General features: G+C 41.2%; 3 protein-coding genes across 4 annotated transcripts; 1 reads left to right on the top strand and 2 right to left on the bottom strand.

Moving 5' to 3' along the window:
- The first annotated feature begins 871 nt into the window (after window positions 1-871).
- LOC120650417 lies at window positions 872-4,164 on the top strand. Its single transcript, XM_039927545.1, has 4 exons — window positions 872-1,202; window positions 2,245-2,294; window positions 2,405-2,457; window positions 3,430-4,164. Exons 1-4 carry the CDS (start codon window positions 940-942, stop codon window positions 3,808-3,810), a joined length of 747 nt encoding a protein of 248 aa, XP_039783479.1. The 5' UTR covers window positions 872-939; the 3' UTR covers window positions 3,811-4,164.
- A 2,675-nt stretch (window positions 4,165-6,839) lies between these two features.
- On the bottom strand, window positions 6,840-8,275 carry LOC120648549. The gene has a single exon (XM_039925298.1). It carries the CDS (start codon window positions 7,854-7,856, stop codon window positions 7,008-7,010), a length of 849 nt encoding a protein of 282 aa, XP_039781232.1. The 5' UTR covers window positions 7,857-8,275; the 3' UTR covers window positions 6,840-7,007.
- A 4,578-nt stretch (window positions 8,276-12,853) lies between these two features.
- On the bottom strand, window positions 12,854-16,769 carry LOC120650416 (succinate dehydrogenase assembly factor 1, mitochondrial). Of its 2 annotated transcripts, none has more exons than XM_039927542.1 (3): window positions 16,613-16,769; window positions 14,882-15,177; window positions 12,854-13,250 (listed from the first exon to the last, which is right to left on the bottom strand). In XM_039927542.1, the coding sequence occupies exon 2, from the start codon at window positions 15,147-15,149 to the stop codon at window positions 14,883-14,885; it is 267 nt and encodes an 88-aa protein (XP_039783476.1). In that variant the 5' UTR covers window positions 15,150-15,177; window positions 16,613-16,769; the 3' UTR covers window positions 12,854-13,250; window position 14,882. The 2 variants fall into 2 exon arrangements, with proteins under 2 accessions (XP_039783476.1, XP_039783477.1); XM_039927543.1 differs by having other exon boundaries at window positions 14,882-15,189; window positions 16,613-16,756.
- Between the last annotated feature and the right edge of the window lie 509 nt (window positions 16,770-17,278).

Here is a 17,278-nt window from a genome sequence, read left to right as displayed (position 1 = left end):
TGGAAAGAGAGAGATGAGAGGCTGACAGGTGGGGCCCATGGGGGGAACCGCCTCCACAGAGTGTAGGGGGTGATTTGTCCGGTTTTGATAGTTGAGGGGGCTTCTATACCCGGTATTGTAGTTCAGGGGGGTAATTCGGACTCCTTGACAAGTTCAGGGGGGGTGAAATGGACTTGTTCCTAAAAATTATACTGTAAATACAAAACATGTAACCGATGTTGCAATAGAAAATTTTAGTAATAGCTTGATTATAGTATAGACACAATGAACTGATAGTGATAATCAATGTAAATTGAGGTAAGAGTCTATACACAGAGCAAAAATGAAGAACCTAGTAGTATTTTATTTATAACAGCGTAGACATTTTGAACTGATAGTGCCATTGTGAGTGTAAATTCAAGCATGAGTTACAGTAAATAATAATAATGAAGAAGAATGCCCCATAGATGCAAATTACCCACTTTAGATAGGGGTTTCACTACTGAAACAAAAAATCTGTTCATTTTCCCTCCATTAAATATAAGTTGAGTTATCAGAACTATCTACATCCAATTCTCTAGGGACACAAAAAATTGTTCATTTGTCCCATATAAAAAAGTTTGAAGGTCTGTTTGGTTAGGTCGTAGTTGTAGAAAAAACAGTTGTGGACTACGAGTTGTGAAAAACTGTTGTGGATTGTGAAAAAGCTGAAAGCCATTTGGTTGAAATATCTATAAGTGTATAAGATCGGTACGACATGACTATAATGCCTCCAAATTCCAGTTTAGACATTTATACGAAAAATGCATTGTACTGTAAATGTCCGTTTCTTATTTTCAAAATAAATAAATAAATGTCCGTTTCAGAAGAAGCCGGCCCAAAACAGGGCAAGGTTGGAAGTCTAGCGCGAAGGCCTCGAAGCTCTCTCGGCCGCGCCGGCCCACCACCCGGCTCGAAGCGATGCTTCCGGCGCTGCGGCCTGGCCGCCGGCTCCCGGTCTCGTCCCTCCGCCGCCTCTTCTCCTCCGCCGCCGGCGAGGGCGGTTCCCCGGTCGATGCCGAGGCCGCGGCCGCGGCCGCGGCGAAGGCCCGCGCGGAGGCGGCGGCGCGGGCTCGGATGGAGGCGTACAAGCAAGTCCAAAACTTCGACTGGAGCAGCGGCGCCGACTGGAAGACCGCCGCCAACATCCTCTTCACCGTGCCCCCCAAGCGGAAGGAGTTCGGGTGAGCGGCCATCTTCCTCTCATATAGGGTTTATGGGGTTTATTGTGAGTAGCAATTACATTTCGAGGCGAGATGAGGTGGAATGGGTGTAGCATTGGGGCACCGAGATGAGATGGAGTCTCATTTCGCCTGAAATGTTTCTGTTTGCCTTGCTTTTGACTTGATATCCTGATAGCTTCAACATTGGCAGATGAGTTGTCACAAGTTTGTCATTTAGTTCTGCAGGTATAGGTTTCTCGGGGAATTTCTTTTGACCCAAAAGCTAACAAAATAGATGACCCCGAATAGTCCTCCAACGCAGCAAATTAGCCAGAAATGGGACAAATGCGTGTATAAGTTTATTAGGCATATTTTTATTTCGAAGCCCTGGAAAGCACTGCAACTGAATAACCCCGAATCAAAATTAAGCCCAGATCTATGAGGAATCCAGTCATAAATAATATCCAGGCATCTAGTGCTTGCATCCAAGTTGCATGCTTCTTTGATGCAAGATCACTGGAATCTTGCTACGAAGCAACCAAATAGTGCTGATGTGATGTACAATTTCAGGCTTGGTATATAGATAGAACACAAAATTGAGCTCACTGCCAGTTACTTTATTTTCCTGTTTTTTATTGTTCAGTAGATCGGGTCTTGAACACAAAAGTTTCTGTGTATTGCAGCTTTAGATACTCCTCAAAGTCAAGTATCTATACTGCTATACATAAATCTAGTTTATATATTATCTGCACTCTGCACTTGTCTAGAGACCAGCGAACCCTTGCCTTCATTCTCAGCTAACAAGGTAGTTCAACATATTCAGTAGTTCCCACAGTCCAAAGATTTATTGTAGTCACATATTGGTTCTTGGAAGGATATGTATCTTACTTGTTTACCATCATACTTGTATCAAACATGTCTAAAGTCTAAACCTAAGAATACCACTACAAACTGTGGACCACTCGATCTGAAGAATTTGCTTGGGTTGCAGGTTTTGGAGATGACTTCCATTACAAACAAATTCCAGTGACATGCTTCGCTTATCTTTCCTTTTCCATTTCAGGCTTGATTTCCACCTTGTGCAGCTCTTCTTTGTCTGCATGCCCTCACTAGGTTTGTTTCATGAGAAAAGTCCATTTCTATTAGATGCATGATTGCTCGTTGGGATGCCAACTTTGGTTCTTTTTGGGAGTCTTATCTTATGCTTTTGTTTTGTTGTGCAGCTGTCTATTTGGTGGCACAATATGCACGGAGGGAGATCAAAAGGATGGAGGCAGTAATATACTGTGACCTGTTATGAACAGTTATAAATGGAATAAAGTAACTGACTTGGAACAAATATGACCCTTAACAACCATGGGCAGAATTATGAATTACTTATATCGTAGGCTGTAGCTTATCATACCATTGTGTTGCATCTTGTTTGCTTAACTGATGCATTTAACTGCAATTATAGAGTCGAGACTGAAAGAGCTTATCTGTTTGACATCAGAACATATTCCTCAGTTGAGTTTAGCTAAGGTCATTCACCTGGAAAAGCATACTTGAGTTGATTATCTATGTGGTGTCAATTTGGATAAAGCTGCCATGGTGTTATCCTATATGCACGAACCATTCAGCTTGTCAGGACAGTTTTAAATGGTTAGATGATGCATATTAGACTTTATGATTTTGGAATGCTGAAAATAATGGTGATCAGTTGATCAGCTGTGCTTGACGATGGTGCCACTTAAAGACTAGCAAGCATGAGCCATCAGGTTACCAGAAGTACTTTTATTGCAATTGCATCTGTTATTGAACATTTACATTGGAGAACTTGCAACTAGATACTCTATTCTGTACTTCTCTTTGTTTGCAGAATGTTACATTTCCTGTTTCTTTACTCATTAATGGTCTTAAAATTGTTGACAAGTAACTCTTAAGGTTTGATATTTGCTCAACTTCAAGTAATATTGTATTACAGTCACGATGAATTGCTATTGAATGATGGTATTACAATGGTTGATAAATCGAGGTTTCAAGGTTACATGTTTGCAAATGCTATATGTTAGTATAATTTCCTCTATGTTTATAACCAAGTTATTTTACTATTTCATTATAAAAAAATATTCTACTAATTATCAAAGACATGGGTTTGTCGACCAAATGGCCAAGTCTCAAAATATTGTAACACAGAAGTTTCTTGTACAACAAAGAAGGCACATGCATCATACATAATTTGACTAAAATGTCATGTTTTATATTTCAGGAAGCAGAAGAGAAAAGGAAAAAAGATGAGGAACTTGAGAAACAAAAACAGCTTGAGGAGGAATCTACTAAGGAAGATTCTGACTCAAAGCTTTCAAAGGTATTTGACAGGCTAGATACACTTGAGGGGGTCGTAAAGGAAATTGTGGATGACAAAATGAAAGTTCCTTCTGCTGATTTACACACCAAAGAGGGGGTTCCGGAAAAAGATGAAGCATCTCCGAGCAAGGCTTCCAATTTGAAAAGCAGCGCAAGTGATACTCAGCCGGCGACAGTCAAGAGTAAGGACACCAATCGTGCTCCCAATGCTCCAGCAAATACCGCACAGCCAAACAGTAAGGGGAATCAAGATAAGGCATCTTCTACTGGGTCCAAGAGCTGACAATTCATGTTTTTTCTTGGGTTTCTTATAGCTGTCACTGTTGTAGGCATCAGTCAAATTGCTGCTTCTTTTTCCCCTTTATCTTTTGAATCAGTGAAAGAGAGAGAGTAACTGATAACGTGGTTACGAGGTTCTTGGCAGGTGGGAATCCTTTTGAGGTTTGTAGCAAGGAGTCTTCACAAGTCACAACCTCATGTACGGTGGGCCTTCGGAGAGTTACAGTGGGCTAACTTTTTGTAGCTTGAGGTCTGTTAGTCTTAACCGTGGCAGATCTTTCTGCTTACTCTTTTGTACTAACTATGAAGAAGCAAATATATATTGAAATAAAAGAAGCAAATGTACTTGTTTGCAACTCGTGACATGAAAATTCATTGAAATTGTCTACCACCACAAACGGTTCAGAACAAAACCATCTGTTTTATATGGAGAAACCATAGCCCATTTTCTAAACGAAAATCTTGTAGGAAAAGTTTTTCGTTTAAACTGATGGTTCATGGACAATGATCTGTCGGTAGGCTTGATGGCCATTTTTTACAGGCTCGTCACATAATGTATCCTTTCCAAACAGTTAGGAAGATGAGCCAATGAAAACTATAATTTTACCACGCCCGCAACACCCTAAAGCCATGACATTGTCTTATTGGCATCACACCATCCCCGATAGCGTCTCCGATCCCTTCGAATGGTTGCTCTTGGCTCCTGAACAATGACACCAAGCTAATTTGAAAAAAAAAAGTAGCTGTATATAACTTGTAACCATGAAGAGTAGATGTGGGATGTAAATTTCTCCATCTTGTGTTTCATTTTGCGCTGGCTTTGCAGAGAGGAAGAGGGATGGTCATTAGAAAGTAGAATGTTCCTACTGTGGATGTATAACAGTATACGAGCACTTATCTCAGGGTAATTAGTATAACATAGGCCCTGTTTAGTTGGTGAAAAGTTGTTGGTTTTGGTACTGTAGCACATTAGGGTTTAGAGGCCCTGTTTAGCACATTTCGTTGTTACTTGACAAATAATATCTAATTATGGACTAATTAGGTTTAAAAGATTCATCTCGTGCTAATCAGTTAGACTGTGTAATTAGTTATTTTTCAACTACATTTAATGTTCAATGTATGTGTCCGAATATTCGATGTGACGGGTACTGTAGAATTTTTTTCCAACTAAACATGGCCTAAGTTACTAACTTTTAGGAGGGACATATCGGGAAGGATACATATGACAACCTTCCTTGACTTCAAGTGTCTAAGACCAGTACGCGAGAGACCGGCAGCGAGACCGTTGGCTTCCTTGGCAAGCCTCGCCAGGTGAGCACATCTGTCAGTCTCAGCTCTGTCAAGTCAAGCATGTCCTGCGGCCGTGCGCCCCAAAGTCCTGAACCTGAAGAAAGCTCGCGTGCAAGGAATCAAGGAACCTCGCCACAACTTCCTATGAACTTGATCGCATGGAAAGCCAGTAGTTGAGGCAGGTACAGCTAAGTGCATGTGAGGGTAAATCAGATCCAATTTTCTCTGATAGCTGCAACCAGTCAACAATGTTTTTATCTCACATCAAATTAGCACCAGCCACCAGCTACCAGCAGTACTTTTTTCTCACAACAAATCAGTACCAGCCATCAGCCACAGCCATCCGAATAAAACCTTTATTTGTCATCCGGCTTGATTCACATTATTAACTTCCATGATCTGATCTGGACAGTTCGAATCGTCCATCAATCCTCTTGGGCAACTAGTGGCGAATCTAGGTTTTTCGAGTTAGGGTGGTCCGATAGTACAATATTTTTAAATATATTAGTGAATAAGTCAATCTAATTTTATAAAAATATAATTTCTCATTTTACCTTCTCAATTCAAGTATCTACTAGTAATAAATAAGATCAAATATAAAAAATCAGGGGGGTGAAACTCTTTGGGCTGAATCTTAGGGCATCCACAATGGATAACTATTTAACTAGCTAGATCTGATGTGGCAATAGAAAAGTAGGAGAGAGACTAGTCACTAGCGACGAGCAAATAACTGATCTATTTCACGTAGTCAAAGAACCTGTGAGACAAATATGTGGATCCAGTAGTATAAAATAGTTTTATCTCTTATCTCTTATCTCCACATCAGCAAACTACGTAATTAGTACTAGCTATTACCATTGCGGACGCATGCCCCTAGATCCGCCCCTATCGGCAGCAGACCAGAAGATGTGCCATGGCATTTGACAGGGATCAGCAATGCGTATATATGGGATGCTGGGATTTGGCGTGAATTAAGTTTGTGCATTAATGATGGTATTAATAACGTACGTTTCCCCTGTATGGAAGGCAGGGTTTCAATCTCGGCGATCCATGTTTCAGGTTTTCGAATGTTGGGGCTTTGCTGTTTCAAAACCTCCAACAGGAAATGGAAAGGTTTTAGAGTCAGCTTTGAATGACTGCTTGTTTAATTTGGCTGCTGTTGCTGATTATTCAGTTTCCATGTAAATCTTGGAATGATTTCCATCTCTGACTGAAAAATGGAAAAAGAAAAGGGGTATCTTAAGCAGGGGATTGAGATCGCTAGTTGTAGTGCAAAATAAAACTACAATCAATATTCCAGATAGGAACTTACTGTCAAATTCCATTTAACTCGATCGGTTTTATTTTATTCTACTACGTCATCTACGTCTGACTTTCGAATGGCTATACCATACAACTCATCATAACATTCTTCCAAATATTCAGTTCAGTTGACTTTTAGGCATAGAAGAACAACAAGAAATGGGCAAGTACTCGCCAAAAACAAAAACAAAAAAGTTTCACTTTGTTCGCTGTGCTGTGGCTGGTGCTGATTTGTTGTGAGAGAAAAGTACTGCTGGCTGGCTGGTGGCTGCTGACTGATGTTGGTTTGATGTGAGAGAAAAATACTGTTGCCTGGATGCAGCGAACAGAGAGTTGGCTAAATAAAACAAGTACTGCATCCAGATGCATGGCAAATTAAACTGGCAAGAAAGACAGATTTTTTTAATCACTTCCATCAAGGAACAATGCAAGTAAAGATGAACTACTATATGATAATATTACATCTACAGATAAACCCTGTCTTAAACCCTAATCAGCTGACCATGCATGACTTAATCTGAGACAAAACGAATCAATGAACATTCACCCTCCTTGTCAACATGCGCTTCATCAACAAGCAATTTCTAATGGTAAATGAACCCTGGGGAGCTACAGCCTCAGGTTCAGGTCTATCTTGCAGCTCTGCGCCTCCTCCTGCTGCTGCGTCACGTCATGAGCGCCGCCGTTGTTGACGCCGGCAGAGGCACCGCTGGCGACGCCAGCCCACCGGAGCCCGGCCATCCCGGTGTCGAGGACGGCCGGGGAAGCTGGGGCCCTCGACGAGGCACCGTAGCCTCCGTAGCCGTGAGGTGCGTAGACGGGGCGTTCGGCGCCGGCGTGGCGGGCGAGCCCTGGCATGGACGGCTGGCCGCCGTGAGCATGCGCGTGCGCGGCCCACCCGTGTTGCCGGCCGTAGAACGGCGCCGCAGCAGCGGAGCCGCGGCCGAGCCCGAGGGACGACGACGACGACGTCCTGCCGCCACCGCCACCCGCGGAGTACGGCCAGGCGTGCGGGAAGCGGAGGTGGTGCGGCGGAAGGAAGGGGTCAGCGCCACCGTACAGCCCGCGCCCCGCCGCGGCAGCGGCGGCGGCGGCGTGCTTGGCGAGCGAGCGCTCGCGCTTGTGAGCATTCTGGTGGCCGCCCAGCGCCTGCGAGGTATAGAACTTACGCTGGCAATAGTTGCACTTGAACGAGCGCTTCTTCTCGCCGCCGCTGGACGCCGGCGCCGTCGTGGGCGCCTTCTCCTCCGCCGCCTCCACCACTGCCTTCTCCTTCCCCTTGCCCGGCGCCACCGCCTGCGCCTCCACAGCCTTCACTTCCGGCGGCGCCGAACCGAGTGCGCCGATAAGGTCGAGCTCCTTCGCCGGCGCCTGCACCACCTCCTCCCCGTCCTCCACCTGCAACCCCGCTCCCTCAACCTCCATGGACGCGGTCAGGGAGCTCGATTCCTTGTCCATGGATCTGGTTTCTTTCACTTCGCACTGGTGTGGAGTTCTTGACCGGGGTTAATTAGGTGCCTACTTATACAAGAGGGGTTAAATGTGGAGATAATCTCAGAGGAATGCAAGTTCACCTGCCAAATTTAGAGATCATGCGTGATCACAGGGAGTTAATGTGGTGGGGATCACGGCCTTAATGCTGAGTAATCATCCATCTGATCACTGTTGATCTTCTATCTCTATCTTTCCCTGCCATCCGGTTGTAGATGCATGCAGGATGTGAAGTGGATGCTTGCCTCTTTTAGTCTTGCATGGAGAGATTAGCAAATATCAGAAAAGGTGTTGCAAGTTTTGAACTGGATATGCATGCATGTCTTGACGTCTCATGACAGGGTGGAGGGGCGCAGTGGACAAAGGCACCTTCTTGTCAGCTTCGTCTTCACTCTTCACATGAACTGCTTTTCTTTTCATTAGAGGATTGATTGAGCAAATGAAATCCATGGGCCAGGTGCACAAATTCTCAAGTACTAGTTCACATAGTTCTCAAGTAGTTTCATGTGACACTTGCATCAAGCATATTCCTTAACACCATCATGACCACTAGGAAAGGAAATGTATGTGTTCCCCTATTGTTCTTTAGTTTGCGAAACGTCCAACTTATACGGTTATACTATGTACTTCTAAACCAGTTATCTTAAATTTTACAGGTGCAAAAAACGTTACGCAATTAACCACATCTAAGTGTCAAGTATATATGCGGGTTAATTGATTGATGATCGCGATCGTGGAGGGAACACTATATTTATTATACTTCAAGCACTATTTGGACTAAAACTTCATATATATGCTAGACTTAATATTGTTTAGTAACCTTCTTTAATATGAGCCACACAAATTTATCATACACATGTGCAGCCGCAAATTGAATTTTGATATGATAATGTCCTGTTGGTAAACTTATTTTCACATCAGAACTAAGATCTGATAACGTATAAATTTAATTTAATCTACTCTTGATATAGCAATGCACATGTGAAGATTTCATTATGTTAATCGAATTAATTATGAAACAGTATGGTGTTCCAAAGTTTTCGTGCATCATATTAATTGATTACTATTTGAAAGGCCCAAAATATATATTAGATTATATGAACTAACTTGTCGAGCTTAATCGAGCTAAAGGTTATCATCAGACCATTCCATAAGGTAATGAATAATGCTTCTCATACATTTGTTTGCACATCTATCTTCAAGCATTTTTTGAACTAGTATGGTGGTACTACTATTACTACTACTACTATTTGTTGTTGCTGGTATAAGTAGAATTGGTCTTAGTACATTATAATATATGGTGGGTATCATAATTTTTTCACAATAGATTATGAGTACTACCTCCATTCTTAAATGTATGAGGCTCCAGAAAAATATGGGCAATTAAAATTTCTTTTAAAAAAATGACCACTGATTTGAGTAAAACTATTTGGATTTATCATATGAAAAATAGTATATTTTATTTTTATTGAAAAAACTTCATAAAATAGTAATTATGTAAAAAAATAATTATCATATTATGTAAGGATTTTTTTCACAATTGCACATTGGAGACAATCTAATACCCAAAATGTTGACATTTACAAATGAAGGAAGCATTAAGTAAAGAATCCATCATTGGTGTTATACTCATTTGGAGCCAAATAATGTACAATACAAAAATGTGTATGAAATATACTATTTGGTAGAATGTTTCTGTAGATTATGTAGAATGCAATTAATTTATTACAATGTTTTTGAAGAATGCAATTAATAAGTAAAAATGTAGAATCTTTATTGCATTACAAATATATAGAAATACTTTTGGTAGTAAGAGATTGTGTTTTTTGTAGTAGGCAATTATGGATACTTATAAATCTCAGTATTAATTAGAAGAGGTTATCTCATATGTTGCTGTTCACCAATGTACCTTACCAATAAGATAATTGTTTTTTTTATACCAACAAAAGATTGAAAAGATTTTTGGAGATACCATCATCGAAGTATGAAATCTTATGGATTAATGTTTTAAGCTACAATTACCATGTTTAGTATTTACTTATTGAGGGTGGTATTTCAGTTCGATTACTAGTTGCATTTGATCGATTCTTAAGGTACAGAATCTTGCCAGCCCCTTGTTGGAACGTACTGCATCAAAGCCCAAGTTCAATGATGACTGGTGTCCGCTTTTTCTTTGTTGCCAACATATTTGAGTGTCCTCTTGGATACATGTTGCTTCAAACATTGTTATGGCGAGTGAACTACAACATAAGCCAACTACTAGGCCCTGTTTGGGACCGCATACCAAAAAAGCGTGGCGCGCATAAGCGTTAAGCGGCGCGGAGCTCGCTTCTCGCGATTTTGAGGCTGCATGTTGTAACTCTCGCTTATTCGGTTGCCGGCGGCTGAGCAACGCACGACAAATGCAAGCAGTTTGGCGGGATTAAACTACTTATTTGGCTCAGAATCCAAGCAAAGCAGAAACAAACAGGCCCTATGTTAGAGTAATTCACTTATGGATAGGTCTGGAGACACATCTGTTTCGTGTTTTCTTATCCACAAGGAAATTATAATAGAGTATCTCGCACCCCACACAACAGGTACCCTTCGGACATATGTAGAGAGGTATTCCTGTAGCATGGGAGTATCTCATACTCCCTCTATTTTTATTTATATGTTGTATTAGGTTTGTCTTAAGTTAAATTTAGCAAACTTTGATCAAATTTATTAAAATAATAATAATAATTACAATACCAAATTTGTTTCATTGAATCTACCATGAAGGATATATTGACAGTGCATATGTTGAATAGTATAGTTGTTGCTATATTTTCAAGGTTAGTCAAGTTTGACTTAAGACAAACCTAATACGACATGTAAATAAAAATAGAGATAGCATTTGGTTTCTAACACCCACAAGAAACTAGAACCATTCATGTCTTTTGTACTAGCAAATACCAGTCCAATTAATAAGAAAATTAATATAGTCCAAGGTCAACCAAAATGGTGTCACTCACTCGAATCCCCTTATGGCCTTCTCTCTCCCACACACACAGTCCTTTAGGAATTAAACCTAACGGATTTGGACAATTTATAAAAGTGATTCTGATTAACCGAAGAATGCATTCCGCGGGGAAAATATAATTTAAATGGTAAAAAAATAAACCAGATCCCAGTCAAATGCACCCATATCGGAGCAGTTGTTCTCTAATTTCCCACTATCTTTCCAACAGGGAAAAGATTGTGTCAGGCTCAATGCTTGCATTGTTGCACCACCTGTGACCCACAAAAGCTTAATGTGAATAATCATGTTTCTTTGGCACTACTTTGATGAATATGACCAAACTCAGGGTCACACAAGGATACTATCATATGGAGCAGTGTTGCTTCTTCCTTCAACTACTTTTTACTGAGCTGCTGGCTTTGTATTTGTTGTAGTCCACTAGGTGTTTCCTTCGAAAAACTTTGTAAGGCTGCAAATAAAAGATGGATTGAGATAAGGCCAAGAGGGGGATCACACAAGAACCTTTCCCTGCTCAAGCCCTACACAATACACAATGCATCACATCTCATCTCATCATCCATAGTGAAATGATTGACCAGGCCTTAAAAAAGGCAGCCAAAGAAAGGAGAATTTGAAGAACTTGGGATGTCTAGACACACAGGATCTTCACGAAAATGTTGGACCTTTTTCTGTTCCGAAAGAAAGCAGTGACTTCTTTTCTTATTCTTTTTCCTGTTCCGAAAGAAAGCAGTGACTTCTTCTCTATCTCCGAGACATTCCTACCAGGAACTGATGGGCACAACAAAATCTAATATCCAGCAGCAATGGAGATTCGACACGGCATCAATAAGGTAAATGTATCAAGCATTAACAGGACAAAAAATTGACAGGGCATGAATCAATACATATCTTGTTCCAACAGACAGGAAGTCATGTTGAAAAGAAAAAGACTATTTCGCCATTGCAATCTGCAACATCAAAATAGCACCAATCTGAGGTTCCAAGGGGCGACAAAGCATTCCATCATGTAATAGACCAATAATCTCCAGTCACTCAAAAGCATAAACCTATTCCTCAGGAAAAAAAGAAAATGGTTAGACACACTCACAAAGAACGATTTCGATTGGACAACCGTAGTATCCGCAAGTGAAGTGAAATATCCTGGCTGAACAGAGGAACCATTCGCACATAAGATGACAACAAATAACGGAACCTGATTTGGAAAGTCACTGTCAGACCTTCGAAGTACTGTTCAGTCTTTAGATGATATGCGGAACAGGATTCTAGAATGCAACAAGCATTAACAACAGGCGAGAAGTGACTAAGGTACATATCAATCAGTTTCACGATAGAGATGAGCTTCTCTTTTCCATGTGTTTGGAAGATCTTGGCTGTGTTTAGATCCCTGGAAAAGTGGGAGAAAAAGTCACATCGGACACTGTAGCACTTTTCATTTGTTTGTGGTAAATATTGTCCTACCATGACTTAACTAGGCTCAAAAGATTCGTCTCGCAACGTACATCAAAACTATGCAATTAATTTTTTTATTTACCTACATTTAGTATTCCATGCATGGGTCATTTGTTATATTTAATGTTTCGATGTGATAGAGATGTGATGGAAAGTTTGTATGGGGGGGGGGGGGTTGGGGCATCTAAACACACCCCTTGTATGTTATATCATAAACTCATGACATAGAGGCTAGAGCACGTATATTCTTCTGCTGTTGCCTCAGAATTGCTATGCTTCAGCTGCTTCTAAGTAACAAGCAACGTCCAAATTTTTTTGTTCTTATGAACTTTACAAATTGACTAAATCACATAATTAGGGAAAAATCAAGGAAAAGGTTAGTCAGATATGGCATTAGGCTACTTCTGATGGAGACAAGACCAGCAGGATAGCACTGTAGCAAATTATTTGGACATGGGACGGATAACATAAATGTCCAAACATCAGGTATCAAAGCCAGGGGCAATCGTACTTATTCATCATATAATTTTAAAGTTATCAAAGCCAGGGATAATCTTACTGATTCATCACAGAATTTCAACATCATTTTTTAAACTAGGCACATAGTTCGAATCAATAAACATACAAATTCCATGATTGCACCAGAATCCATGGATGACATAAGCCCAGTGAAGTCTGGTTAACACCAAAATAGAGTAAAATTGATATTACTATCTGAAAATAACCAGATAGGTACTACTAGATTTATCTTGAGGTTCCCATAGGCTAATTAAGAACCCCAGAAAGTCACTCCTGAAAAAAAAAACTCTGATGTATGGTCATATTTATGTTCTTTGGGCATCATCAATGGCATGTTCTCGAGATTCCCAAATCCTCCCATTATGCTTAGTTATGGCAATGAAGAGGGCCTGAAAATTTCCAAAAGAAATGCTGACAAATAAGTGCTAGAAGAAAAAAAATTGATGAACATCCATATATTGTTACTAACCTAGATAAAAATAACAACAACAACAATAATCGATGATCATCATTATCATAACAATCATATAAAGCTATCGAATTATGGTACTCTAGATGTATGCACAGTAGTAGAAGGCAGAAGGCACAGCAATGGAATTAACCCTTGGGAAAATTTCCTACCGGACACCATTAAAAGGTGTCTTTTGCCATGAGCCACTAAAAAAGAGTGATTTTGCTGGAAGCCATTACAAAACCATGTAAATTAGCTGAGAGACACTATAACTTATATAATACTGTTTCCAACTCAAAACACTTAAATCTGGACAAGTATACCTCTTCCATGCCCAGTCGTTCACACCCTTCACATATCAAGTCATATTGCAGTAAGAAAAATAAGAAGAAAGACATGGAAGAATCACGATTATCCATGGGCACTGAGAGAACAACATCAGAACATCAGAAGGATAAGAGCAGCGCCTGTCATGACTTTTTTGCTGAATCCATATCATCACCATTCTCGTAGCAGGCGGAGCAGCCAGCAGTGTGTCATAGCAGACTCGCCTGCAGCACAGAACTACAGCAGCACCGCCAGCGAACCAGCAAAAAATACGGCCACTGCCACTCACCAGGACCACCGCTGAGCAAGCACCGCTGCTCTGCCCAGTGGGAGCTCTGTTGGCATGCCACACGCGGTCACAACACTCACCGATGCCAGTAGGCCTCTGTGTCGTCGGCCCTGCCTGGAGCTCCATCGCTCGCTTCCCAGCCCGGAGTTCCAATGCACCCTTCGTCGAGTACTAGAAACACCTCAGCCACTGCATCTCGCTTGCAATGGACCACCACCATATGTCATGCCACTCGCCACAGATTTGAGGGTGAAAAGGAATGTGAACGAGAAAGGCAAGGAGAGAGAGGGGAAACAGATCGGGACTACAAAAGAGGAGAGCAGGGGCAAAGTTGTCTTTCCCGTAGCTCTAGAATTAAGCTGAATAAAATAATGGGTGTGGTGTCTTCCAGCAAATGTACATGGTTTTGTAGTGTCTTCTAACAAAGCCACTCTTTTTTAGTGGTCTGTGGCAAAAGACACCTTTTAACGGTGTCCTGCAGCCGATTTTGCCTTAACCCATTTCAGATTAGAGAGAAGCATGAACATAGCTGTCAGCTTGTCACATACTTACACATAGAATGAAAACACAGGTTCTTGTCATTAGCCATTAAAAAAAAGGCATGTTTGTGTTATCCTGTACAAGTAATCCATCTTAGCATTTTCTAAATAAACCGTGATTTCAGGTCATAGTTCCTTAACAGTTTAGAAGATCACTTTCTGCTTCAACATTCATAAGTGGAAAATAAGTACTTTGTGGATAGCTATCAGCACTGTTCTAAGGGAAAGAAATAGCTAGTTTATAAGAACACTTCAAGTGGAAAATGGTAAGTACTTTGCAGATAACTATCACCGATTCACCATTGTTTTAAAGGGAAGAACTGGCTGGTAATTCTCATATTTTATAGCTACAACAAGATTTCATAAGCATTTACAGTACTTAAAGAAATGCATGGTTAGTAAAACACTATGTACCTTATTTCTTTACTTCAAGGGTAGCAAGTCCAGTAATATCAGGATTCTTGAGCTGTTCAAGCTGTCTCTTCCCTCTCCTCAGCAAGTACTCTATGTATACAAAGTTCCTACGGTCAACATTCCGTGCATTGTCACGGAACTCTGCCGAGACAACAGACTCGATCCTGCGCCGCTCTTCTGGAGCTTTTAGGCGTGCTGTCCGAAGGAATCCCCTGTACAGTGCCAAGACCTGCTTCTGAATACCAGACAGCTTTGGACGGGAGGTCATCTCATCCTTGTGGAGCAATCATCAAAGCCTGATACAAAAACTACAAATGAGTTATCTACAGGCGACTCATATGCTCTCGCGATTGAGAGACACCAGAAGAATCATTTTCCATCGATGGAGCAGCAAGCATGCTCTTCCTCAGTTTGTCTAACAGAAACAAACTGGGCTGCTTCAAAATTAACTGCCACAGCAAACAAACCATGGCAACAGCAGGTTTACGTAAATCCAGGAGAGACGTAACAGCCTAACAGTGCATGGAAATTAAGAAAAAGGAAAAATAAACTACAACCCCACCTTAATTGGGTACCAAGAACTAATGTCAGTAACTCAGTATGGCAGCAACGAAAAAAGAATAGTCTAATCAAACTACGGATCAAAGGATTGGGTAGGGAGGTCAGCATGCAGCAATGAATCAATAGCTAACTAAAGGGAGAACACAATTTTGGATAGTGTTTGGTTCAGCCAATGGGGTGGTAACGTACTGTCATCAGCTACCCCTGTTATCTGTTACTGAGTAACGATTCCTAGATTTTGTTTGGTTACCTTGGGAACGTTAGTCAGTTCCTTTACTGAGTTTGGCTGGGAACATCGGTAACGGACAGCAGCATGCTGCTGATTTGAACTAACCTTACAGAAAAGCACATACATAACTAAGTATACATGGTCTCCAAATCAGCAGAACATTTTAACGAGCTTACAGGACAGCAGGCTCCTGATTCTATTGAAGACAAAAGCAGCTGAGCAGGCTAATTAACAGCAATCGAGCAACATTTGAATTAAAAACTATAATGTATATAAGAAGTTCCAAGGCAAAATTAACTAAAGTTCAAAAGTTATGGCAAGTTCTGTACTGAATATGTCTTGAGCTTCAAAACGATAAAAAATTCAGAAAGATGACACAATAACATGCCTTAGATCTTCAACTTCAAATGCTTGGCAAATTCAGAAGTTTATATGAACAATCTAGCACAAGGTTCATCTGGTACAATGGCTTCTGAAATTATTAGCGAAAATTTAACGCTTACTCGTCACTTCTTCCTGAACGTGCAGCACTAGCTACCTGCAGCACTAGCAAAGTGTACCCTGTTCTAAAGGATTGTCTAATTCCAGACTCGATGTACAACAGCCTCATCTAATGAAGACGTAAAATTAGAAAAGAGCCATAGTACTACGCTAAGTTACACGGATACAGATACGCGTGCCAGTATTTAGGCTTCTCTGTAATGTTAACATGAGCCCACAGTGAGCCTTTGTATCAATCGTGACTGCAGATCCTACACTACCCACTAGCACTTGCGCTAGCACCACCAGCAGCAGTATGCACTATCATTGCTCGATGTAGCCATCTACAGAAGAAAGCAAGAACAGGTATCTAGATCGGGGAGAAGGAAATCAGAGAGGAAAAAAAATGGGGGGAAGAAATAAATCCAGAGCCCGGAGGACGACGAGAACGGAAAACTCACCGGATATTCCAGCCGGCACTCCTCCTTGCCGGCGGGCGGCGGCTCGTCGCCGGCGACAGCGAGCGGCGGCGCCGGCGTGCGTCCGATGGTGCTGTGCGCCTGTGCGTGCGTGGGGGTGAGGGGTGGGCTGGGAGAGCAGGCTGAAGTGCTCCGTGGGCTGGGCCGTGTCTAAAAACGTGCGGATATGTGTCCAGCCCACGTATCGAGTTATGCAATTCGGGTTTCTTAAAACCCGACGATAATTGCCTATTTAACACTACAAATTATGGAGCTTATCTATTTGACACCCAAATCTGAATTCTTATCCATATGTTCTCAAGTCCAATTTTTGTTTCCTATTTGACACTACCGGGAGTTTGGATTGCTAACACCGTAAGTATATTTACCCCTGAGTGATTTGAACTATTTTTAACAGGGATGATTTGTTGGGACAACTGCTTTTAATATTTTTATTATCTCGAACTGTTGTATTTTTCTTTTGCTTCTATAAAATAAATAAATAAACAAACATCATATTGTATAATTAATTATAATTATGTTTAGTTGACAGGCAACCTAAGCAACATCCCCTCGCACCTAGGGGTGGTAATGGGCCATGGCCCTAGTGGCCTCTTCACAGCCCAATAAAGCCTTTAAAATTTTTAGTTCAAAAATACATATGTTTAG

The sequence above is a fragment of the Panicum virgatum genome, chromosome 9K (assembly GCF_016808335.1).
Source record: "Panicum virgatum strain AP13 chromosome 9K, P.virgatum_v5, whole genome shotgun sequence".
Lineage (NCBI taxonomy): Eukaryota > Viridiplantae > Streptophyta > Magnoliopsida > Poales > Poaceae > Panicum > Panicum virgatum.
The sequence above is the reverse complement of the archived record's forward strand: the minus strand, read 5'-3'. Positions and strand labels throughout refer to the sequence as shown.